At 41.2% G+C, this 27,084-nt stretch overlaps 1 protein-coding gene across 1 annotated transcript; it reads right to left on the bottom strand.

Moving 5' to 3' along the window:
* Window positions 1-159: 159 nt before the first annotated feature.
* psma4 (proteasome 20S subunit alpha 4) lies at window positions 160-17,318 on the bottom strand. The gene is made up of 9 exons (XM_035790484.2): window positions 17,173-17,318; window positions 16,567-16,591; window positions 16,394-16,436; window positions 13,127-13,289; window positions 12,970-13,047; window positions 9,746-9,834; window positions 9,307-9,437; window positions 4,716-4,839; window positions 160-420 (listed from the first exon to the last, which is right to left on the bottom strand). The coding sequence occupies exons 1-9, from the start codon at window positions 17,301-17,303 to the stop codon at window positions 266-268; spliced, it is 939 nt and encodes a 312-aa protein (XP_035646377.1). The 5' UTR covers window positions 17,304-17,318; the 3' UTR covers window positions 160-265.
* Window positions 17,319-27,084: the final 9,766 nt, after the last annotated feature.

Below are 27,084 nucleotides of genomic sequence, written 5' to 3'. Positions count from 1 at the left end.
AAGATGGCTCATATGATTAATATATGACAAACTACACATGTAGTGTGACAAATATTAGACTGTGCAGAGGCTTTGAGTTTTGTACAGAGTTGTTACACAGAAAACATGCAGTCAGCCCTAGCTTTCTGAATAAACATCATTCAGCAGATGCCAGACATGTATAGTATTTAGCCTTTATTTAAAGAAATACAACAGATAGTCAAAGAACAATTTAGAAAACCTGAACTATTTTAATTTTTTACAGAAAAGTAACAATGTGGGCCACTCATTTGTCTTTCTCCTTCTGCTCTTTTTCCTTCTTCTCTTTCTCCGCTTTGGCCTCCTCCGCCTCATGTCTCTTGATCAGCTCATCCACTTCCTTCTGTTTCAGCACCTTGATGCAAGTCTTTCCGTTCTCTCTGGTCAGAGTGGCGATCTCCACTAGATAACACCAAAGCGGAGATACATAGGGTTACAAAAAGGAAGCTACCACCCAGCATGTAAACCAATAACATAACTTTTGGGGGGAATATTTAGCACTTAAGGAGATTGGAAGGGGGAAAATGAGGAACGCAATACAACAGACATTCATATATAGTATATGCAAATAAAGCCTTGTTCACACAGCAGGCCTTAATGCTCAAATCAGTATTTAAAATCCATTTTGGACTACTGGACTGTCCAAACAGCAAGTTACAAGTGACCAAAATGTGTGTGTGTGTGTTTTCAGACAGCAGTCATTTGCTGACAAGTCTATGCTAGTTGTCATAGTAACAGTGTGTGTGTGCGCAGTGTGTAAGCTGATTGATGGTGGTGCTTGTTTCCCATTCCTCAAAAGTTAAGTAGCAAGCTAAAGTGACAATGCCTGCCATGGACATTTTCTATTTCCTTTGAATGTTCTAAATCATAGGATAAGAACAGTATTAAAGCCTCAAAATGATAACTGTCATAACTTTGGCTTTCTAGCACAATCACCAATTTGTTTGTAAACAATTAACAAGCTAGTTAGCGACAATGTTCTTGTCAAACAGAGTAGCTAGCAATAAACAATATAAAAACCACTTGAGGGCAAATAAATCAGATTTTACCATTCAGACAAGTCACATGTCCAGGATAGGGCTGGGCAATATGGCCAAAATATCTCACAGCATTGAAAAAGAAATTGACAATATGACGGTATTTATGTTGTCAAATAATAAAAGTTGTGACAGGTTACGAACCAAAGTGTTGATAAAGTGTTTCATAGGTGACTATAATCTTTGGCTACATGGAATCCTTACTCTTAGCTACTTCTGGTAGCTACCATTCATGCCTTGCATATTCCTCAGGGGTACGCGCAATGCCGTCGGGTTACGCCAAATAAAAATGTGATTAATATTTTTTTCCTTCACATTTTCAAACAGTACATTTATATTTTCCAAGATGGGGCTATACATTTGGGTGAGGTTTTTTGCTCTCGCCTGAGGAACCTCGTTTCACTGCCAAAAATACAATTAAACCATCTAGTGTTCAGCGAAATAACCACACTAAGTCAAATACAGGTAGCCTAGTCAAATAATTAACATCCAATCACATAACCGTTACTTTCTCGTGGGAAACCTTCACTCTTGCGCAGACATTTTGAAATGAAATATGACAATTTGAAAATAAGCCACATGAGTTTATTGAGCGAGAATAAAGACTACCTTTTGAGTAGTAAGACATGAATAAATGCAACAGATACCATTAATAAGAAGAGCCTAGAAGAGTCTTATATGGTGAGCTACCGACTTAATTCTTCCAGCTGGCGCAGATATGGCTGGGACAATGCTGGGGGAAAAAGGCCCAAAAAAACTATGGACAATGCCTTCATCAAACAACACTATTTTGAAACAATTACTGCTTCACATACAAGCCAGTGAATTGTGTGTGTTACAGCTGGATGTCAGACATGGGGGGGACGGGGACGACATCAAATGGACTTGTGGTCAAGAGGTGTTGGTATCTGTACTGATGGTGCAAAAGCCATGACAAGGGGACCTAGTGGATTGGTAACACGTGTGCAAGCAGTTGCTCCCGACGCCACTTGGGTACACTGCAGCATCCACCGAGAGGCTCTTGCTGCCAAGGGAATGCCTGACAGCTTGAAAGACGTTTTGGACTTTAACTTTGTTAAAGCAAGGCCCCTGAACTCTCGTGTATTTTCTGCATTATGCGATATGGGCAGCGACCATCTAATGCTTTTACAACATACAGAAGTCCGCTGGTTATCAAAGGGCAAAGTATTGACACTTTAAAAACAAAAGTTTTATTGAGTGACGAGCTTAAAGTTCTTACTGACCATAATTTTCACTTGTCTGACTGCTTGCACGATGACGAGTCTGGGTGATGTTTTTTCCCCTCGCCTGAATGATCTGAATTACAGGGCCTCTATATTCAATGGGCGGAACAAAATTGAGGCTAAGAAGTTGGAGATATTTTTTGTCTACATTAACAAGGACAACACAGGTCGTTCCATCATTGTATGATGTGTGTGCAAATGAACTCAAGATACAGACAATGTCAAATGTGATACAGCGAAGCACGAGTGAGCTGGGTGCGCAATTACACAGGTACTTTCCCGAAACAGATGACACAAACTGGATTTGTTATCCCTTTCATGCCCTGCCTCCAGTCCACTTACTGATATAAGCCTCATTAAAATTGCAACAAGCGGTTCTGTGAAAATTGAATTTAAAATCAGAAGCCACTGCCAGATTTCTGGATAGGGCTGCGTTCAGAGTATCCTGCCTTGGCAAATCGCGCTGTTAAGACATTGATGTCCTTTCCAACCACGTACATATGTGAGAGTGGATTCTGAGCCCTCACAAGCATGAAAACTAAATACAGGCAGACTGTTTATGGGAATTATTTAAGACCGACTCCAATACAACCCAACACTGCAGAGTTAAGTGCATCCTTTCAAGCACACCCTTCTCAGTAACCTGTGGTGAGTTATTCACAATATTCAATTAACAAATAATGTTTTATATGTAGGATGGCTAAATAAAGAGCATAATTATTATCATTTGTGCCCTGGTCCTCCTATAAGAGCTCTTTGTCACTTCCCACGAGCTGGGTTGTGACAAAAAATCTAATTCTTATGTTTATAAAATGTATTGTATAGTGTGTGGCAGGCTTACAATGATGGCAAAAAACAACATTTGAGAGTGCGCTGACTCTGGTGCTAGAAGGGGCACGCAGCTGGAGGTTGAATGTTTGAAAAGACTTTAACAAGTTTGGGAACCACTGATTTAGAAGATCCTGTTGCACAAACATGCGCATTTAAGTCTACACCATTACTGGTATTATCAGGCTGTATAGCTAATTACTTTTACTTTTACTCTGACTCAGTACATTTATTAGCTAGCTAGCCAGCTAACTAGCATTAGTGACTAACAAGATTTAGGCCCAACTTGCTAAGAAAAAACAAACTAGCTGTTTGCAGATGTATGAAACAAACTAAGTGTAATTATATACTGAACAAAAATATAAATCAACATGTAGTGTTGGTTCCATGTTTCATGAGCTGAAATAAAAGATCCCATAAATGTTCCATACACACAAAAAGCTTTTCCCTCTCAAATTGTGCACACATTTGTTACATCCTTGTTAGTGAGCATTTCTCCTTTGCCAAGATAATCCATCCACCTGACAGTTGTAGCATATCAAGAAGCTGATTAAACAGCATGATAATTACACAGGTGCACCTTGTGCTGGGGACAAACGGCCACTCAAATGTACAGTTGTCACAACACAAGGCCACAGATGTCTCAAGTCTTGATGGAGCGTGCAATTGGCATGCTGACTGCAGTAATGTCAATAGAGAATTTAATGTTCATTTCTCTACAATAAGCTGCCTCCAACGTAATTTTAAAGAATTTGGCAGTACGTCCAACTGGCCTCACAACCGCAGACCACATGTAACCACGCCAGCCCAGGATCTCCACATTCAGCTTCTTCACCTGCGGGATCGTCTGAGGAGGTGGGATGCTGAAGAGAATTTAGTTTTGTAGAGAATTAATATTTCTGATTGGCTGGGCATGCCTCAGTAGGTGGGCCCCAGTAATGTTAAATCCATAAATTAGGTCCTTGTGAATTTATTTCAATTGAGTGATTTCCTTCTATGAACTAACGCAGTAAAATCTTTGAAATTGTTGCATGTTGTGTTAATATTTTTGTTCAGTATAGAACACTAGTGGATTTATAGTAAGAAGCATTGTTGCATGTGCTGCATTGACCATGCAGACTGAACGCAAGTGTCTCTCTTTCATGTTCGAGGAACAACAAATTGCGCTCCTTGAGTGACAGGGGCGAGGCCTGTGTAGAAAGTGGCATAGAGAGAGATGACCCAAGTAACAAAGTCAACTATAAAAATGGATGTTACACACGGGGATCACATTTAACAAACCAACATTCAAATGCCGTTACAGAAGGTTAAGTAAAAACCCAGCCTGGTCCGTCCATCAACACCAGTATATAGTAAAATAGGGTATCCTACCCAGCCTTAGGGCAGGAATCAGATTTGCATCTGACTTTAAACAACCTACAAAGGTGGTTTGAAATGTGGCCTGAAATATCTGAGTCACTTCAAACTGCCAATGTCAACATGGCTCAAGTTAAAAAGGTCCATTAACACTCAATTTGAGTAATATTCCATTCTGATTGAGTCTCAAGAGCTCTCTCATACACACAGGCAATCTTTCACTAACACACACCTTTCTCAGCAGACAGCTTGCTGACGTCCATAGTCTTGTTGAGTACTTTGACGGCCAGAGCCAGGGCAGAGGACAGAGACATCTCTCCTTCTTTGAAGTCCTGCTTCAGCATGGACACGGCCGCCTAGGAGAGGACACAAACAAGACACTTAACATCTTTAACAACACTGAGAAGGGGGAAAAAAACACACTTTAAAGTTAAATTAAGAAGACACTGGAGGTGCTGTTGAGCCAAAAGTGTCCCCAAAATGGCCATAAATTATTGTCCAGACGATCCCACACACCTGTGAGAAAAATACAATATTACAAAAGAATTACAGTGGGGCAAAAAAAGTATTTAGTCAGCCACCAATTGTGCAAGTTCTCCCACTGAAAAAGATGAGGCCTGTAATTTTCTTCATAGGTACACTTCCAACTATGACAGACAAAATGAGAAGAAAAAAAATCCAGAAAATCACATTGTATTGAATTTATTTGCAAATTATGGTGGAAAATAAGTTTTTGGTCAATAACAAAAGTTTCTCAATACTTTGTTATTTACCCTTTATTGGCAATGACAGAGGTCAAACGTTTTCTGTAAGTCTTCACAAGGTTTTCACACACTGTTGCTGGTATTTTGGCCCATTCCTCCACATCTACTTCACATTGCGTTGATCAGGCTTTTGATTGTGGCCAGTGGAATGTTGTCAAACTCCTCTTGTGAGTACGCAGGCCATGGAAGAACTGGGACATTTTCAGCTTCCAGAAATTGTGTACAGATCCTTGAAACACAGGGTCACGTATTATCATGATGAAACATGAGGTGATGGCAGAGGATGAATGGCATGACAATGGGCCTCAGGATCTCTCTGTGCATTCAAATTGCCATCAATAAAATGTCCATAGCTTATGCCTGCCCATACCTTAACCCCACCGCCACCACTGGGCACTCTGTTCACAACGCTGACGTCAGCAAATCGCTTGCCATACATGGTTGTGAGGCCGGTTGGACGTACTGCCAAATTCTCGAAAACGACAATGAGGCGGCTTAAGGAATAGAAATAAAAATTAAATTCTCTGGCAACAGCACTGGTGGACATTCCTGCAGTCAGCATGCTAATTGCATGCTCCCTCACACTTGAGACGTTTGTGGTGTTGTGTGACAAAACTACAGATTTTAGAGTGGGCTTTTATTGTCCCCAGCACAAGGTCCAACTGTGGAAAGATCATGCTGTTTAATCAGCTTCTTGATATGCCACACCTGTCAGGTGGATGGATTATCTTGTCAAAGGAGAAATGCTCACTAACAGGGATGTAAACAAAATCTTAAAATAAATAAGATTTTTTTGCACAAGTTCCCCGGGATCTTTTATTTCAACTCATGAAACATGGGACCAACACTTTACATGTTGCTTTTATATTTTTTTGTTAAGAGTAGTTAAAATACCAAGATTGATCTCACATTCTCTGCTGAAAGCTCTCGTATGGGCATAATTTACGAGACAGCGCAAAGATGCGGGTGAAATGTTATGGCGGTATTTTGGCATTCATAGGTTGAAAGATGTGCTTTTTGATAATGCAACCTATGGATGACAGAATAAAGTTAGGAATTTCCATGCGAGACAGAAGTCAGGATTTGGGGTTTCAGTGGGATTGGAAACAAGCCTAGGCTCTAGGACAGAAGATAATTCAAAGGCACGAGGGGAAATTGTAACAGGATTCATGTCTGTGACAGAGCAATATTGCCCTTTACTGTGTGGTGCAGGCATTTGTCAATCACTCCGTGTGTAGCAAGTAGTGATGGGTCGTTCGTGAATGAACAGCTCTTTTTGGTGAACGTCGGGAGCGAATCGCGTATGTGAAGAGACTTTCATTTGGCTCCCAGAATTGCAAAAAAATGTCAGTCTCTCGATGTGCAAAACTGATAGAGACATACCCCAAGCGACTTACAGCTGTAATCGCAGCAAAAGGTGGCGCTACAAAGTATTAACTTAAGGGGGCTGAATAATTTTGCACGCCCAATTTTTCAGTTTTTGATTTGTTAAAAAAGTTTGAAATATCCAATAAATGTCGTTCCACTTCATGATTGTGTCCCACTTGTTGTTGATTCTTCACAAAAAAATACAGTTGTATATCTTTATGTTTGAAGCCTGAAATGTGGCAAAAGGTTGCAAAGTTCAAGGGGGCCGAATACTTTCACAAGGCACTGTACTACTGCTGATCTGTAGATGAATTATAAAAACACTCTGAAGACGGTAATTCCTCAGTGCAGGAACAATAGCAAGGAGAGATGAGCCAAACGAACAGCTCTTTTAGGTGAATGGAGCCAAATTAATTGGGCTCACAGAAAAGACTGGGAATGCCCATCACTAGCAATTGATGTGATAAGTGCCTTGTGGGTTGACAAATACTTTCCCCCAAAACCTTCTCAATTAAAATGTTACTCAAGAATATTCAGAGACTTGTCCCAAAGCCACCCCTGCGTCGTCTTGGCTGTGTGCTTATGGTCATTGTCCTGTTGGAAGGTGGACCGTCGCCCCAGTCTGAGGTCCTGAGCATAAGGATCAAGTATCTCTGTACTTTGCTCAGTTAATCTTACCCTTGATCCTGACTAGTCTCCCAGTCCCTGCCACGGAAAAACATCCTGACAGCATGATTCTGCCACCACCATGCTACAAAGTAGGGATGGTGCCAGATTTCCTCCAGACATGACACTTTGCATTCAGGACAAATAGTTAAATCTTGGTTTCTTCAAAGAATGTCTTTTCTCATGGTCTTTAGGTGCCTTTAGGCAAACTCCTAGCCAGTTGTCATGTGTCTTTTACTGAAGAGTGGGTTCTGTCTGGTCACTGTACCATAAAGGCCTGATTGTTGGAGTGCTGCAGTGATGGTTGTCCTTCTGGAAGGTTCTCCCATCTCCACAGAGGAACTCTAGAACCTATCGGTGACTATCAGATTCTTGGTCACCTTCCTTACCCCCAATTGCTCAGTTTGGCTTGGTGGTTCTAAACTTCTTCCATTGAAGAATGATGGAGGCCACTGTGTTCTTGGGGACCTTTAATGCTGAAGACATTTTTTGGTACACTTCCCAAGATCTGTGCCTCGATACAGTCCTGTCTCAGCGCTCTACGGACAATTCCTTCGACCTCATGGCTTGGTTTTTGTTCTGAAATGCACTGGTCGACTGTGGGACCTTATATAGACAGGTGTGTGCCTTTCCAAATCCTGTCCAATCAATTGAATTTACCACAGGTGGACTTCAATCAAGTTGAAGAATCATCAAGGATGATCAATGGAAACAGGATGCACCTGATCTAAATTTCGAGTAACATAGCAAAGGGTCTAAATAGTCAATTAAATAAGGTAAATGTTTTTTTATTTTAATACATTTGCAAAAAACATTCTAAACACCTGTTTTCACTTTTTCAATATGGGGTATTGTGTGTAGATTGCTGAGGAAAATCCATTTTAGAATAAGGCTGTAACAAAATTGGGCCGACCAACCAGTGCTCCAGCACATTGGCTAACCGGGTTATCTGAATTGTGTCCCACCCACCAACCCCTCTTTAACGCTACTGCTACTCTCTTTTCATCTTATATGTATAGTCACTTTAACCATATCTACATGTACATACTACCTAAATCAGCCTGACTAACCGGTGTCTGTATGTAGCCTCGCTACTTCTATAGCCTCGCTAATGTATATAGCCTGTCTTTTTACTGTGGTTTTATTTCTTTACCTACCCATTGTTCACCTAATACCTTTTCTGCTCTATTGGTTAGAGCCTGTAAGTAAACATTTCACTGTAAAGTGTTGTTGTATTCAGCACACGTGACAAATAAACTTTTGATTTGATTTAGAAAGTCAAGGGGTATGAATACTTTCTGAAGGCACTGTATAGCACAGGAGGTTAGTAGCACCTTAACTGGGGAGGATGGGCTCGTCGTAATGGCTGGAGCAAAATGAGTGGAATGGTATCAAACATGGTTCTATGTGCTTGATGCCATTCCATTTAGCAAAAATGCACACACAATCTGGCTAAGCAAACGTGTCCTTGATATTCAGGTTAAGCAAAGACTGAGCCATCATATACAACAATCCTGTGTGGTGAAACATTTGAGTTTACTCTTTTAATCTGTTCAATGATGAGCACCTTTCCAACATTCAGAGACCTTCAGAAGCACAGCTGCCGCCCTCTGGTGCCCAAGCTTTGCATAGTTTCATCATTAAATTTATTGCAGGAGAGACGTCACAGCATACGGACAAAGAGGGGGAAATCAGGTGCAGCCATGAGTGAATGGTCTTTGATGAGTGGTCTTTTGGTGGACTAAGTGAAATCGGGTGTGGTAGTAATGTAGGAACCAGTATTATGGTACTGTTCATGTACTGGTTCTCCATAACCAACACAAATCTCAAAGTATACTACAGGTCATCTGAGAATCTACCACAGAAACAGGCTGCTTTATATAAAGGGGATTTAGGGCTGACAAAAAAAACAAAAATGGGTCATTTGTCCCTAGTCGACCCGTGGTCCATCTCTGGTGATTGCAATTTGCCACAACAGATGAAGAACGCAGCACGTAAACACATCCAATGTTAAGAGGGACTTACGGCACTATTGTTGCCGATACAGGTGGCCTTCCAGCCTCCGTAGTTGCCGCTGGGGTCACTCTGGTAGAGCTGGAAACCATAGTGTTTGTCCCAACCCATGTACAGCAGAGACACGCCAAAGGGCCTTTTCCCTGTGGTCAAACCGCACAAACAGAAATGTAAAGAATGGTATCTATAATGTCAACTTTGCTTTTTGAACAACCTCAGAGATCGAAAGGCAATCATGAATTCAGAAGACACTGCTTTTTACACTGAAGGTGGCCGGACTAGCCACTTAACTTCACACTTGAAATTACAGTATTGAGGAGCAGTGAGCTAAACATAATGGCCTTCCAATTGACACAGCGCTCTAGTTGCTTACGGTGACCTGCAGGTGGACTCTCGTTTCATTGGAGAGTGCTACTGAATAAAGCCTCATCTGGTGTAGACCGCAACTTACCTCCAAACTGTGTGTAGGCCTGTTTGATGTCACACAGAGCTGTAACCAGCTGCTCACAGGGGATAGGCTCCTGGTACTGCAGTAGGTATCTGTGGGAAGGGAGAAGAGGAATTCCATACGTTTCCACAATGTTGCTTCATCACTAGCTTCAATAAACTATTTAGGAGCAACAAAAAGGCACAAAGACCGAAATTTAGGCTACCTTTAGGGCATTTTCACATATGAAACACGCTACTCTGGTTTGGATTGCCGGAGCGTGTGAGATTTCTACAGAAAACTTTTCAGAGTGCGATTAGCAAGACACACATTCTACATGACGTTAGCTATCTTATTTAGAACAGGCAAACACGCTGAACAGAATTATAAAGTGCAACATGTTAACTGTTGGGTCCATGTTTCATGAGCTGAAATAAAATATCCCAGAAATGTTTCAATCGCATTAAAAAGCTTATTTCTCCAATTTTGAGCACATCCCTATTTGGGAGCATTTTAGCCTTTGTCAAGGTAATCCATCCACCGGTGTGGCATATCAAGTAGCTGATTAAACATGATCATTCCACAGGTGCCCCTTGTGGTGGCGACAACAAAAGGCTACTAAAATCTGCAGTTGTGTCATACAACATAATGCCACACATGTCTCAAATTGAGGGAGTATGCAATTGACATGCTGATTGCAGGAATGTCCACCAGAGCTGTTGCCAGAGAATTTAATGTACATTTTAGAGAATTTGGTACTACGTCCAACCGGCCTCACACCATGTAACCTCACCAGCCCAGGACCTCCACCTGTGGATTATATGTGACCAGCCACCCAGACAGTTGGTGAAACTGAGTATTTCTGAAAAACTCATTCTGATTGGCAGGGCCTGACTCCCAAGTGGATGGGCCCATGCACTCCCAGGGCCACAGATGGCTGCAAACCAATCATGTGAAATCCATAGATAAGGCCTAATATTTTTTTTCTCCAATTGACTGATTTCCTTCCATGAAATGTAACTCAATAAAATCATTGAAATTGTTGCATGTTGCATTTATATTTTTGTTCAGTATAGTTACTGCACAATACTAACCTAATTGACAGAGCGAAAAGGAAGACTGTACAGAATAAAAAATATTGCAAAACAAAACGCACTTAAGTAATACTGCAAAAAAATGGAAAAGCAATTCACATTTTTTCCTGAATACAAAGGGCTGTGTTTGGGTCAGATCCAATACATTACCAAATACCACTATCCATATTTTTAACCATAGTGGTGGCTGATTCATGTTATGGGTATGCTTTTAATCATTAAAGACTGGGGAGTTGGTCAGGATTCAAAATAAATGGACAGGCAAAATCCTAAAAGGAAAACCTGGTTCAGTCTGCTTTCCACCAGACACTGGGCGATGAACTCAACTTTCAGCAGGACAATAACCTAAAATAAAAAAAGGCCAAATCTAAACTGAGTTGCTTACCAAGAAGAAAGTGAAAGTTCCAGAGTGGCCGACTTACAGTTTTGACTTAAATCTGCTTTTAAATCTAGGGCAAGACTAGCAATGGTCAACAACCAACCATTTTGAAAATAATAAAATGTACAAATAATTGTACAATCCAGGTGTGTTAGAGACTTGTCAAGAGACTCACTGCTGTAGTCACTGCTAAAGGTTATTCTTATTTTGTACTTTTTAAACCCTTTTTTCTCCCAAATTCTCATGATAGCCAATTGGTAGTTATAGTCTTGTCCCATCGCTGCAACTCCCGTACGGACTCAGCAGAGGCAAAGGTCAAGAGCCATGAGTCCTCGGAAACACGACCCTGCCAAGCCGCACTGCTTCTTGACACACTGCGCGCTTAACCCGGTTGCCAGTCGCACAAATGTGTCGGAGGAAACACCATACAACTGGCGACAGTGTCAGCGTGCATGCACTTGGCCCGTCACAAGGAGTCGCTAGAGAGTGATGGGGCAAGGACATCCCAGCCGGCCGGAACCTCGCCCAACCCAGACGACGCTGGGTCAAATGTGTGCCGCCTCATGGGTCTTCCGGTCACGGCTGGTTGTGACAGCCCGGCATCAAACACGGGTCTGTAGGGACGCATCAAGCACTGCGATGCAGTGTCCTAGACCGCTGAGCCAATCGGGAGGCCCTACAAAAATGTGATTCTAACATGTATTGCCTCAGGGGTGTGAATACTTATGTAAATTAGATACACTACCTGAGCAAAAGTATGTGGACACCTGCGCAAACATCTGAAAACAGGAAGGGGCCTTCCCCAAAAGGAGGAAGCACAGAATCGTCTAGAATGTCATTGTATGCTGTAGCGTTGGAACTAAGGGGCCTAGCCAAAGCCATGAAAAACAGCCCCAGACCATTATTCCTCCTCCATCAAACTTTACATTTGGCATTATGCAGTCGGGCAGGTATCGTTCTCCTGGCATCTGCCAAACCCAGAATTGTAAGTTGGAATGCCAGATGGTGAAGCGTGATTTATCACGCAAGAGAACGCGTTTCCACTGCTCCAGAGTCCAATGGTGGCAAGCTTTACACCAACTTCAGCTGATGCTTGGCATTGTGCATGGTATTCTTACGCTTGTGTGCGGCTGTTCCGCCAGAAACCCATTTCATGAAGCTCCTGACGAACAGTTATTGTGCTGACTTTGCTTCCAGAGTCCGTTTGGAACTGTAGTGAGTGTTGCAAACGAGGACAGACACGTTTTTTTCGCACTTCAGCACTCGGCGGTGCCATTCTGTGAGCTTGTGTGACCTACCACTTCGCGGCTGAGCCGTCGTTGTCCCGAGAAGTTTCCACTTCACAAGAACAGCACTTACAGTTGACCAGGGCAGCTCAGCAGGGCAGAAATTTGATGAACTGACTTGTTGGAAAGGTGGCATCCTAGGACGGTGCCATGTTGAAAGTCACCAAGCTCTTCAGTAAGTCCATTGTACTGCCAATGTTTCGTATGGAGATTGCATGGCTGTGGCCGCAATTTTATACACTTGTCAGCAACAGGTGTGGCTGAAATAGCTGAATCCACTCATTTGAATGGATGTACACATACTTTTGTATATATAGTGCATTCCTGTAAAATGGAAGTGTCCATTGGTCATTGGTAAGGAAAACAATTGCCTTTTCGGTTCTCCGAAATGTTTTCCTAATTTATTATTATGCTTCATCATAGCTATGAAGCGCATCAATCCTATATACATCAGTGCTCTATTCATCTCTTAGGTGGTCCCCTGCTCACCTCTGTGCTATTAGTCTCAGCTCATTGGTCAGTACGTTGGCATCGGATGTGATTCCAGCCACGCTACACGCCATATCCCTGCAACACAAGACAAGAGGAAATGTCACACAAGCCAGTAGAGGCAATGGAAGGGCACTTCTGCTTGACAGCAACTTACTCATTCAGCTTGTAGATCTTTTCTGAGAAAAACACCTCGTCCAATAGCTTGTGGATGTTCCTCCTCTCAGCCGCCAGCAGCACACCGTCATTGGCCAAAATCCCCAGACAAGTGCCAGCGTGACCAATGGCCTCCATGGCATACTCTACCTGATATAGGCGGCCTGCCAATGGCAGATGGCAAATGATAAGTGTGGGCAATTCCATGGTAACGGAATGTCAAATTTTAACAAACCATATAACTCCATGCACAATGACTACTACAATTTACACAGTGAGAAATAATACAATTTAAAAAAGACTTTCCTGGAGTAACTGTGCAGATGCAAAGTTTGGAAACAAACCTCCTTCAGTTTTATTTTGACCAAATACTGCATCTCTACAGTTCCTGTAAATGTGTTTTTGTAAAATTGTCAGTGGAAAATGTTAAAAGTAGTCCTTGTGCATAGAGCTCTATAGTTTGTTAAACTGTGAAATCATTGTTTTTGTTTGGTATACATTACTGTGACCAAATCTTAGTCGCTGCGCATCTCCGTTACCATGGAATTGCCTGTGTCTCAGCACAACGAAACAAAAGAAACGTCCCCTTTTCAGGACCCTGTCTTTCAAAGACAATTCGTAAAAATCCAAAATAACTTCACAGATCTTCATTGTGAAGTGTTTAAACACTGTTTCCCATGCTTGTTCAATGAATCATAAACAATAAATAAACATGCAGCTTACAGACTGTAGGAAATGAAGGTCACAGTTATGAAAACTTAGGACACTAAAGAGTCCTTTCTACCGACTCTGAAAAACACCAAAAGAAAGATGCCCATTGTCCCTGCTCATCTGCGTGAACGTGTTTTAGACATGCTGCAAGGAGGCATGAGGACTGCAGATGTGGCCAGGGCAATAAATTGCAATGTCTGTACTGTGAGACGACTAAGACAGCGCTACAGGGAGACAGGATGGACAGCTGATCGTTACACCTGCCCGAGTTATACCAGGAACGCATAATCCCGCCATCAGTGCTCAGACTGTCCGCAATAGGCTGAGAGAGACTGGACTGAGGGCTTGTAGGCCGGTGTGTTAACATCACCGGCAACAACGTTGCCTATGGGCACAAACCCAACGTTTCTGGACCAGACAGGACTGGCAAAAAGTGCTCTTCAATTACGAGTCGCGGTTTAGTCTCACCAGGGGTGATGGTCGGATTCGCATTTATCGTCGAAGGAATGAGCGCTACACTGAGGCCACTACTCTGGAGCGGGGTTGATTTGGAGGTGGAGGGTCCATCATGGTCTGGGGCAGTGCGTCACAGCATCATCGGACTGAGCTTGTTGTCATCGCAGGCAATCTCAACGCTGTGCGTTACAGGGAAGACATCCTCCACCCTCATGTGGTATCCTTCCTACAGGCTCATCCTGACATGACCCTCCAGCATGACAATACCACCAGCCATACCGCTTGTTCTGTGCGGTATTTCCTGCAAGGAATGTCAGTGTTCTGCCATGGCCAGCAAAGAGCCCGGATCTCAATCCCATTGAGCATGTCTGGGACCTGTTGGATCGGAGGGTGAGTGCTAGGGCCATTTGTCTTGGAACTTGCAGGTGCCTTGGTGGAAGAATGGGGTAACATCTCACAGCAAGAACTGGCAAATCTGGTGAAGTCCATTAGGAGGAGATGCACTGCAGTACTTAATGCAGCTGGTGGCCACACCAGATACGGACTTACTTTTTATTTTGACCTCACCCTTTTTTCAGGGACACATTATTCCATTTCTGTTAGTCTGTCTGTGGAACTTGTTCAGTTTGTCTCAGTTGTTAAATCTTGTTATGTTCATACAAATATTTACACATGTTAAGTTTGCTGAAAATAAGCGCAGTTGACTGTGAGGATGTTTGTTTTTACTGAGTTTATAAATGCACCCTTCCTTTTAGACAGCCTTCCCCCAGAAGACTAGAACAGTAAGCAAAATGACATTGAAAATAAATATTTACCAGACATTGAAGTTATGATATGGTGAAAATACATCATTTAAAGACATCTATGTTTGGGCCAAATCAAGGCCTGTACAGACCGGACAAAATATGAACCAAACAGACGTCTATGATTGGTTCGGATTTGGTCCAGACCAAAATGCAAAGTCCGTGGATATGGAAACGGTGGACCAAGAAAATAGATCCAAAAGGCGTCAGCGGTGGTCCGCGCTTACTGAGGTATAGCCTACAGTGTCGCCTGAAATGTAATTTTAGGAACAGCTATCTATGTGGTAGGCCCACCGTTTCTAAAACAGGCCGTTGCATTGGCTTTATTAGTCCTCTTTCCTGTCACTAATCGACGTGGCTATTTAAGCTCTGAATATCAGATACCCAACTTTATCAGGAGTTCTCATAAACCGATTTGCAATAACACAGCAGGAAATGCAGAAGTATTTGCTTTTTCGATATGATCAGCCCATAAAAGATTGAGTTAAAAACTTGAAATCACTGCTGTCCATGAAACTCATGGAGTAGCCCGATTGTCCGTTCCATATTCTACATTTTACTTTGGCCTGTCCTGTTTTTAGGATATGTTGTTCAACAGGTCAGCACATTTTTTAGTTTTTTTTTTGATTGGGCGCCATTTAAGTTAGGCTATTTGATCAGAGAAACCTGCATGATGTAAAAGGTTTCTGTCTCGTTACATTATCATACATTTATCTCCAGCCTGTAGGCTACAGAGAAGACCACATACTCTCTACCATAGGCTATATTTGCTACATGATTTATGTTCGATCATTTTTGTTGACAGAATGTTGGTGGAGGTGACTCGCTCCAACAGCAGCCTTGAGGAGAGTGCTTTGAATGGACAATATAAATCATTTGCGTCCCTGCCTTTGACAAAGTGGGCACTGCCTATCACAGGGTGGCATCAACGCTCACCTAAAAAGCCCATATGACACAGGCTGACAAATTGTCTTTGTTTTTGGGTAGAATTGTGAGATTTTGTGTTGTTGGAGGTTCGTCTGGATCAGTTCAGCTCAGAAAATACCGCCCTTGTCAATCTGCCAACTGGCGGCAGCCTAGTCCTGCCTAATGGCTGGCCCAAGATGAAGAAATATCTGATCTGACATGATTAGATTTGTAAAACTTTGCAGTAGGATATAAGCTTTCACCTATCCAATTGTATTTGATCCATCTTATTTCAAGGAGCAAGTGAAGGATGCATTCAAAAGTATTCCAACATGAATGTCCATCAGTTGTCAATAACTTTACTGCCTATAAATTGAGAGGCTCAATCTTACCTTCAGGCGAGAAGATGGTTGTTCTTGAATCATATCGACGAGACTGTAAAAGGTCAACAATATCACACTACATAGGGCAGACTACAAACTGTCATAAATTGTTGTTGCGATTCCATCAGTTTCTTTGGCTTCCATTACAAAAACTTAGATCTCAGGTTGCTCTGATTACTCACCATCTTAGTAGTTTCCTTTAAAATGCTGTGGAGGTTAAACAAACCATGTTTAGATAACAAATTCATCAACTCCACTATGTGATATGCAAGTTGCTAAAAGCTTAGTCAACTCATTCTGCCAGATTGATATTTATCCATGCCGTTATTCTAGTTTTTCAGCGCTTGCTTGTCATAGCTATGGCTAACGTTAGCTCGTTTGCCTGCGCTAGTACGGAGGCCAGCAGAGTGAAACTGAAAGTGCAGTAGTACCTGAGAATTTTGAAATAATTCGCTATAAGGACAACATATGTACACACCAATATGGATTGATTCATTGCAAGTTAACGTTAACTTCTGTTTATGCCATAGTTACAACTTTTGTAATAGCGCAAGCTCTATCAATTAGTATGCTTGCTAGCTAAGTGCTAGCTCTCGAGCTACCATGAAGCAGCAACTTTTAGCTCACTGGCTCCCCACTCCATCCACCATTACAGATGTTAAAGGAAATGACTAGCTAGCTAAATGACATGAATTACAATATCATTACTGTACAAAGCAATACGCGTGTTCTCATTTTTTTAAAGGGATAAGTAAAAGCTGAAATATACAACGCAAATTGTCATACACCTTCTCTTGAGTTGTAATCTAACGTAGCCGGCGTGAAAAAACTCTGTCAAAGATATTTCCTTGTACTTTTTTTCCCCTTCGACTTCTTCTTCGGGATTAGGTTGGAGGACCACATCCAATTTAAGGTGCATACACCGCCACCTACTGTACTGGAGTATGAAGCCTTTCGCCCATTATCTCAACAATCTTAAAGACCGGCCACTATGACTTTAGACAGATCCTGCCCGCCCGTCTCGCATCACTACTCTGGATGGTTCTGACTTAGAATATGTGGACAACTACAAATACCTAGGTGTCTGGTTAGACTGTAAACTCTCCTTCCAGACTCACATTAAGCATCTCCAATCCAAAATTAAAGCATCCTTCACTCATGCTGCCAAACATACCCTCGTAAAACTGACTATCCTTACCGATCCTTGACCTCCAACACAATAGTCAGCAAACTGGATCTAGTCTATCACAGTGCCATCAGTTTTGTCACCAAAGTCCCATATACCACCCACCACTGCGACCTGTATGCTTTCGTTGGCTGGCCCTCGCTTCATATTCGTCGCCAAACCCAGTTGCTCCAGGTCATCTATAAGTCTTTGCTAGGTAAAGTCCCGCCTTATCTCAGCACACTGGTCACCATAGCAGCACCCACCCATATCACGTGCTCTAGCAGGTATATTTCACTGGTCATCCCCAAAGCCAACTCCCCCTTTGGCCACCTTTCCTTCCAGTTCTCTGCTGCCAATGATTGGAACGAATTGCAAAAAATAAAAATAATATATATATTTTTTTTTTTCAATCACTGAAGCTGGAGACTTATATCTCCCTCACTAACTTTAAGCATCAGCTGTCAGAGCAGCTTACTGATCATTACAGCCCATCTGTAAATAGCCCACCCAACATCCCCATATTGTTTTATTTTATTGCTTCTTTTACACCCCAGTATCTCTACTTGCACATTCATCTTGTGCACATCCTACCATTCCAGTGTTGAATTGCTTTATTGTAATTACTTTGCCACCATGGCCTATTTATTACCTCTCTTATCTTACTTGATTTGCACACACTGTATATAGACTTTTCTATTGTGTTATTGACTGTACGTTTGTTTATTCCATGTGTAACTGTGTTGTTTGTGTCGCAATGTTTTGCTTTATCTTGTCCAGGTCACAGTTGTAAATGAGAACTTGTTCTCAACTGGCCTAACTGGTTAAATAAAGGTGAAATAAAAAATAAAAAAATAAAACAACTGCCTCGGCTATGCCACCTAGTGTTGTGGAGGACTTGGCAAGTGTTTTGCACTCCAGTGCCCAGTTTTTCAAAAATGATCTATCTGGATTTCTAGATTTCACCTATTGGATAGGATTACATGCATAGAAATTCAAATAATTGAGTTTAATGGGGACTCTCGTTCTATTTCTATGCATTTAATCCCATCCAATATCCGAAATCCGGATAGATAGCTTTAGAAAAAAAAATTGAAATAGATTACATTTTCAAGATCAATGCTTTGAACATAGCTCTCAAACTCAGGGGCATTCTGCCTTCTACCTACAGTTTTCAGCCATTAGCCAATTGTCATACTTGAGTAAAAGTAAAGAGAACTTCATAGAAGAGTACTCAAGTAAAAGTCATCCAATAAAATACTAATTGAGTAAGTCTAAATGTATTTGATTTAAAATATTCTTAAGTATCAAAAGTATAAATAATTTAAAATTCTTTATATTGAGCAAACTAGATTACATAATTATTATTGTTTTTACAGATAGCCAGGGGCATGCTCCAAAACTAAGGCATCATTTACAAACAAACCAATTGTGTTTCCTGAGTCTGCCAGATAATATGCTGTAGGGATGACCAGGGATGTTCTCTTAGTGTGTGAATTTGACCATTTTCCTGTCCTGCTAAGCATTCAAAATGTAGGAGTACTTTTGGTTGTCAGGGAAAATGTATGGAGTAAAAAAGTACATACTTTTCTTTAGGAATGTAGTGAAGTAAAAGTTGTCAAAAATATAAATAGTAAAGTACAGTACAGATACCCCCAAAACACTACTTAAGTAGTACTTCAAGTATTTTTACTTAAGTACTTCACACCACTGGCTACGTTCACGATTGACTCATGTGAACTAAAATCCCAATGCTGTGTTTTAACGTAAAGAAACATCAATAATCATCACATGCGACATGGCTTTGAAACATATCATTATAACATTATCTTTCATTTTTTTTATTTTTTTTTATTTCACCTTTATTTAACCAGGTAGGCTAGTTGAGAACAAGTTCTAATTTGCAACTGCGACCTGGCCAAGATAAAGCATCAGCGAGAAAGAATCCTTCAAATAGAAAATATACACTTACAGCTATGGTGCCTCAATCTGAGGAAACAACATTTCCGCTACACTTCCTGAGTTATGCTTATGTAACCCTTGTTATTTTGGTCCTTTGAGAGATACAGTTCGTATCCTCCGCCCCCTCTATGACCTCTGATGCACCTACGTCCTAGGTTATGCAAGTTAGCATTCTAGCTAACAACTGCTGCATCCAAAATAGTTATTTTGCAAAGATAACAACCAAATATAATCTTAGCGAGTGTTCAAGCAAGAATCAAAACATCAGTGAAAGTGTATGAGAACCCCCAAAAGTGATTTTATTTAGAAGTAATAAAAACTTAAATATAGGCTATGTTGAATGGGCGCAGACGGCGATGGATTTCTTACTGCAGTTCGTGACGTCAGTAGTGCAATGGCCATAATAGGTGCCGGAGGAGATGGCTGCCGTTTTACGGGCTCTTAACCAATTGTGCTATTGTGTGTGTTTTTTCCACATTATTTGTAACTTATTTTGTACATAATGTTTCTGCCACTGTCTCTTATGATCGAAAATAGCTTCTGGATATCAGGACAGCGATTACTCATCTCGAACTGGACAAATATGTTTTAATTTAACGAGTCGGACGCAAAGGATTTACTTCCGACACCCGACAAGGCCAACTTCCCTGTCATTCGCAGGAGAAAGAGAGAGTTTTCAGGGACGTAGGTCGGGGTGCCTTGTAAGGATCTGGCGGCGAGTGTGTAATCCGCCTTTACCATTGGTCCTATTAGCCAACGTACAATCATTGGATAACAAAATAGACGAGCTATGATCACGAATATCCTACCAACAAGGACATTACAATCGGTAATATCTTATGTTTCACTGAGTTGTGCTGGCTAGACCATGCATTTTGATTTTGTCCATCCACACCAGATGCGATCAAGACCCGTAGGTTGAAATATCCAAACAAACTCTGAACCAACTATATTAATTTGGGGACAGGTCAAAACACATGAAACATTAATGGATATTTACCTATTTAGCTGGCTATTACTAGCTTATTTGTCCTGGGACATAAACATTGGGTTGTTATTTAACCTGAAATGCACAAGGTCCTTTTTTTCTGGATCTTTGTAGAATTTTTACCAATTTTGAGTCACACAAAATCATGTGTTGGCTACTCCAAGAATTAATCCACAAATAAAAGGTGAAACCTAGTTAGTTTCTAGTAATCTCTCCTCCTTTAGTCTTCTATGGCCTTTATATGGCGGTTGGCAAACCATTTTGACTGGAGTGTGGACCTCAGTCATCTTTCAAATCACCCACATGGGTATATGCTCCTAAAAACCAATGAAGAAATCAGAGAGGCTGGACTTGCAGCATGTCAAGCGTCAAAAATAGAACCAAATTATATTTTAGCACCTGCTTACGCAGACGCTCATTGACGTGCAAGCTTTGGATGAAATGATTGAATAACATGCATGTGTACATTTATTTTGCAACGCTCACACACGCAGACGGTGTAGTCAGCATGATATACAATGTAGGCCTATCACTTGTGCATCAGTGCGCTCTGAAGAGTTAAGAATGATATGCAGGCTTACATTGCACCCAAACAGGACAGATCTGAGATTTGTTTTGCTACTTACACCTCTTAAATTGTAATTCCAAATTGCACATCAATAATATTTATGGTTATATGACCAAAGATTTGTATAACTAACCCAAGATAGACCAGATCCTGTTGTGTCGTTTCCAATGGGAGTAAATTCATCTTAGTGGGCAGAACAAGCAAGGTGTGCAGAGCCAAGCACCAGCTAGTGAGATCCTATTGGTGTGTACAAGCATTTATTCGCCTACTCTTTGAAGTGCATGTGTGCTCAATTTGTCATTGCTCTACACAACACAGTCCACTCTGTTTGTAACAGATTCTAGTTATGGAAACAGAAAACTGTATGGAGATCAAATGTTTTGTCTATGAGAAAACCTGCAGAATGTTGGCCAAAATCCATCTCCCTCCATCTTCTCCCACTGCCAACCATGGGGACTTCCTCTCATCACCAGATTTGGTAGTGAGTGGAAACTCCAACTGGATGCTTAACATGTATGGGCCCTACATCCAGTGAAATATCCGTCTCATTGTTCTATCTGCGATATGACAGTCTGCTCTTCCATTCCTCAACTTTCACACCAGGACTGCCAAAAATATAAGGTAGCTAATAAGACTTTTGCAAAAAATAATGGACCTATGAAAAAATATCTAAAATAACTACCCACTACCATGAGATGTATATATTTGATGTAATAATTGAACGATGACCATTTCCTTCTGAAAATACATTTAAATAGTGTTTTATGCGAGTGTTTATACCCTGCTCCATGTATTCAATCTATTCCATTTAAAATGTGGCTCCTAGTGCAGCTTTACTTCCGGGCTATTGTGATGCATCTGGCAGTTCCTTTTCAGTATCCCCTTCATTTTAGAACGTTTTTAAAAACACAGAAGCCAAACGCGGAAACTATGGATACAACTTATTTTGTGTTCACGCATTATTATAATTCATACGAGCGCCACTAGAAATCCTTTCTGTTAGCCCATACATCATGACAAAATACACCGTATGACTGCCCTGCTAATGTGTTTGCCCCTTGTAGGCTAAACTGCCAAGAAAATAAAAGACGTAACTGATCCAAATGGTTGCCCAGTCAGGCAGGCTAGATGCAGTTATTTTTAAATTATGAATATGCATTCTAAACGACAGGCTTTTGAGCGCTTATTCAAATTACATAGGCTATTCACTGCAGTTTTACAGCCCATACTAGAGTTTTGTACTCGAAAACAATAATACAATTCTTCATTGCGTTGTGTTGTTGTAGCCTAGGTATAATACAATTATTGTCCCTAAAAAACTGAAACAATATGGTAGATTTTCGAGCTGCATACCCGGGGACTGGGAGGGAGGGCTCATAGTGTAAGCTATCTATGATTTTATTATCTAATTTAAATATATATATATTTCACTGTATATTTCACTGTGTAAATTGACTGGATATATTCACTGCAGTATTAAGCCTAACATTAAGCCTTCACACCGACAGTGTTCTTGCGTTTTGGTACATCAGAAGTACATTCATTTCCAATGGAATGCTGCGTTTGCCTTGCAGTGCGTTCCGTGTGATGTACACAGGAGGCTGGTGGCACCTTAATTGGGGAAGATGGGCTCGTAGTAATGGCTGGAGCGGAATGGGTGGAGTGGTATCAAATACTTCAAACACATGCCATTCCATTTACTCCATTACGACCATTATTATGAGCTGTCCTCCCCTCAGCAGTCTCCACTGGTGGTACATATGTTGGATTTATCAAACTTATGCATGAAATTGTATCCGTAGACGCCTTGACAGAAAAGGTGAATGTTTAACTTTTGTTGCACACACATCCAGATGATGTTGCGTAACATTTTGCACAATGAAACTGTATGTGTGATCGAGGTGTAACAAGCTGGGAGATGGAAAGGAAAAGCTGATATTTTCCAACAGTAGGTCTATCTTAACATCGGGCTACATCCTGACAAAATAGGCCTACACCATATGAGTGGCCTGCTAACGTAGCTTTCTGGACCTTCTAAACTGTTGAGAATAGACCCAAACTGATCCAAATGGTTGGCCTATGTAGTGAATTCAGCATGAAACAAAACAGGAAATGTGAGTGGATATTCAAATTAGCCTACATCACTGCAGTTTACACCCTATAGACAAATGTGTATTCACTTGATATCAATAATACATTCCTCATTGCACTGTGTTGTTGTAGCCCAGGTATAATACTTTTATTGTCTAAAAACGTAGTCCTAGGCCTATCCGGTAGTCTCGTCACTTTACCCCTACCTAATACCTATGTGTACATATCTACCTCAATTTCCTTGAACCCCTGCACACGGAGTCGGTACTGGTACCCCCATGTATATAGCCCAGCTATCATTGCTCATTGTGTATTTATTCTTCATGTTACTTATTTTTTTCTATTATAATTTTTTATTTCTTACTGTATGCAGCATTGTTGAGAAGGGCTCTAAAGTAAGCATTTCACTGTTAGTCTACACCTGTTGTTTATAAAGCATGTGACAATAAAAATGTGATTTGATTTCATTCACAGTGGAGCTTTGTGTGCCCGTGCACCACTGAGCAAAGCCTGGAAAAACACACTACAGATCTGCCATTTCATAATCTGGTTACCTATTTTTCTTGCACTTTGACAGGTAAATATTTAGCCTATGGCCCTAATATTTAGCTAATGAATGGCCTAATATCTAGGTAATATTTATACTGAACAAAAATATAAATGCAACAATTTCAACGATTTTACTGAGTTACAGTTCATATAAGGAAATCAGTCAAATAAATTCAGGCCCTTATCTATGGATGTCACATGACTGGGCAGGTGGACCTGGGAGGGCACAGGCCTACCCACTTGGGAGCATTGGTATAAACTTCTTATGGAAAAATACTTTAAAGTACGACTTAAGTATTTTTGGGAGGTATGTGTACTTTAGTATTTAGATTTTTTTAAACTATTTTTACTTAAAAGCAATGGAAGCATTGCTTTAAAATATTTACTTTTACGAAAATAATGTACTTTTTACTCCATACATTTTCCCTGACAACGAAAAGTACTCATTACATTTTGAATGCTTAGCATTTTCACGCACTTATCAGAACACCTGGTCATCCGTACTGCCTCTGATCTGGTGTACTCAAAAAACACAAATGCTTAGTTTGTAAAGAGTGTTGGAGTGTGCCCCTGGCTATCTGTCTGGTTTGCTTAAAATAAGTGATTTGAAATTATTAAAACTTTTACTTTTGATACTAAGGTATGTTTTTGGCGTTACATTTACTTTTCATACTTTTTATATGTATATTTAAAACCAAATATTTTTAGACTTTTTTACTCTATGACTTTCACTTGAGTCATTTTTTAATAAGGTATATTTATTTTAACTCAAGTATGACAATTGGGATTTTTCCATCACTGCTTGGGAGCCAGGCCCACCCGCTGGGGACCAAAACCAGCCTTGGACTCTTTAAAAGCAATGCTACCAAATACAAATTGAGTTTATGTAAACTTCTGACCAACTGGGAATGTGATGAAAGAAATAAAATCTGAAATAAAAATGAAAAATGTGAAATGTCAGAATAATAGTAGAATGATTTATTTCAGTTTTTATTTCTTTCATCAAATTCCCAGTGGGTCAGAAGTTTACATACTCTCAATTAGTATTTGGTAGCATTACCTTTAAATTGTTTAACTTGGGTCAAATGTTTCCGGTAGTCTTCCACAAGCTTCCCACAATAAGATGGGTACATTTTGGCCCATTGCTCCTGACAGAGCTGGTGTAACTGAGTCAGGTTTGTAGGCTTCCTTGCTCGGACGTTCTTTTTCAGTTCTGCCGACAAATTTGATATAGGATTGAAGTCAGGGCTTTGTGATGGCAACTTCAAAACCTTGACTTTGTTGTCCTTATTAAGCCATTTTGCCACTTTGGAAGTATGCTTGGGGTCATTGTCCATTTGGAAGACCCACTTGTGACTAAGCTTTAATTTCCTGACTGATGTCTTGAGATGTTGCTTCAATATATCCACATAATTTTCCTGCCTCATGTTGCCATCCATTTTGTGAAGTGCACCAGTCCCTCCTGCAGCAAAGCACCCCCACAACATGATGCTGCCACCCCCATGCTTCACGGTTTGGATGGTGTTCTTCGGCTTGCAAGCCCCCTTCTTCTTCCAAACATAACGATGGTCATTATGGCCAAACAGTTCTATTTTGTTTCATCAGACCAGAGGCTTTTTTATGGCGGTTTTGGAGCAGTGGCTTCTGCCTTGCTGAGCGGCCTTTCGGGTTACGTGGATATAGGACTCGTTTTATTGTGGATATAGTTACCTTTGTACCTGTTTCCTCCAGCATCTTCGCATGGTCCTTTGCTGTTGTTCTGGGATTGATTTTCACTTTTCGCACCAAAGTGCATTCATCTCTAGGAGACAGAACACGTCTCCTTCTTGAGCGGTATGATGCCTGAATGGTCCCATGGTGTTTATACTTGCGTACTACTGTTTGTACAGATGAACGTGGTACCTTCGGGTGTTTGGAAATTGCTGGATGAACCAGACCTGGATGAACCAGAACTTAGTTTGTTAACAAGAAATGTGTGGTGGTTGAAAAACAAGTTTTAATGATTCCAACCTAAGTGTATGTAAACTTCCGACTTCAACTGTAATATATATATATATGTTCCCAGACATTTCCGTGTGGAATGGCCCAAGCCCTCAACCTCCGATCCAATAGGACCAAGACGTGCTCAATGGGATTGAGATCCGGGCTCTTCACTGGCCATGGCAGAACACTGACATTCCTGTTTTGCAGGAAATCATGCACAGAACGACCAGTATGGCTGGTGGCATTGTCATGCTGGAGGGTCATGTCAGGATTAGCCTGCAGGAAGGGTACCACATGAGGAAGGAGGATGTCTGTCTTCCCTGTAACGCACAGCGTTGAGATAGCTTGTCATTACAGGCACAGTCCAATGATGCTGTGACACACCGCCCCGGACCATGACAGACCCTCCACCTCAATCCCGCTCTAAAGTACATGCCTCGGTGTAACGCTCATTCCTTCGATGATAAACGCAAATCCAACCTTCATCCCTGGTGAGATAAAACCGTGACTCGTCAGTGAAGAGCACTTTTTGCCAGTCCTGTCTGGTCCAGCAACGGTGGGTTTGTGCTCATAGGCGACGTTGTTGCTTGTGATGTCTGGTGAGGACCTGCCTTACAACTGGCCTACAAGCCCTCAGTCCAGCCTCTCTCAGCCTATTGCGGATAGTCTGATCATTTATAGAGGGATTGTGTGTTCCTGGAGTAACTCGGGCAGTTGTTGTTGCCATCCTGTACCTGTCCCACAGGTGTGATGTTCGGATGTACCGCTCCTGTGCAGGTGTTGTTACACGTGGTCTCCCACTGCGAGGACGATCAGCTGTCTGTCCTGGCTCCCTGTAGCGCTGTCTTAGGCGTCTCACATTACGGGAATTGCAATTCCCTGGCCACATCTGCAGTCCTCATGCCTCATTGCAGCATGCCTAAGGCACGTTCACGCAGATGAGCAGGGACCCGGGGCATCTTTCTTTTGGTGTTTTTCAGAGTCAGTAGAAAGGTCCCTTTAGTGTCCTAGTTTTTCATAACTGTAAACTTAAATTTCCTACAGTCTGTAAGCTGTTAGTGTCTTAACCGTTCCACAGGTGCATGTTCATTAATTGTTTATAGTTCACTGAACAAGCATGGGAAACAGTGTTTAAACCATTTACAATGAAGATCTGTGAAGTTATTTGGATTTTTACTAATTGTCTTTGAAAGAAGGGACGTTTTTTTGTTGTTGCTGAGTTTACAATACAACACAATGACAAAGTGAAAACTGTTTTTATACATTTTTTTTTAAATCTATGAAAAATAAAATCCTGAAAAGGGGACGTTTTTATATATATATATATACACACACACACACATACACTTGTTTACTTGACCTTTATTCTCTATAAATTGACGCTCAAATCATTT

Source organism: Oncorhynchus keta, chromosome 17 (genome assembly GCF_023373465.1).
Source record: "Oncorhynchus keta strain PuntledgeMale-10-30-2019 chromosome 17, Oket_V2, whole genome shotgun sequence".
In the NCBI taxonomy this organism is placed as follows: Eukaryota; Metazoa; Chordata; class Actinopteri; order Salmoniformes; family Salmonidae; genus Oncorhynchus; species Oncorhynchus keta.
Note: the sequence above shows the minus strand (reverse complement) of the source record. Positions and strands in the feature narration are given on the sequence as shown.

What these genes read in the sequence shown, in the direction of transcription:
- psma4 (XM_035790484.2), bottom strand. Translation starts at nt 17,303, where the DNA reads ATGCACCTTAAATTGGATGTGGTCCTCCAACCTAATCCCGAAGAAGAA. An exon ending in AGATTACAACTCAAGAGAAG is followed by an intron (nt 16,592 to 17,172) that starts GTGTATGACAAT and finishes TAACCTCCACAG; the next exon opens with CATTTTAAAGGAAACTACTA. An exon ending in TAAAGGAAACTACTAAGATG is followed by an intron (nt 16,437 to 16,566) that starts GTGAGTAATCAG and finishes GACCTTTTACAG; the next exon opens with TCTCGTCGATATGATTCAAG.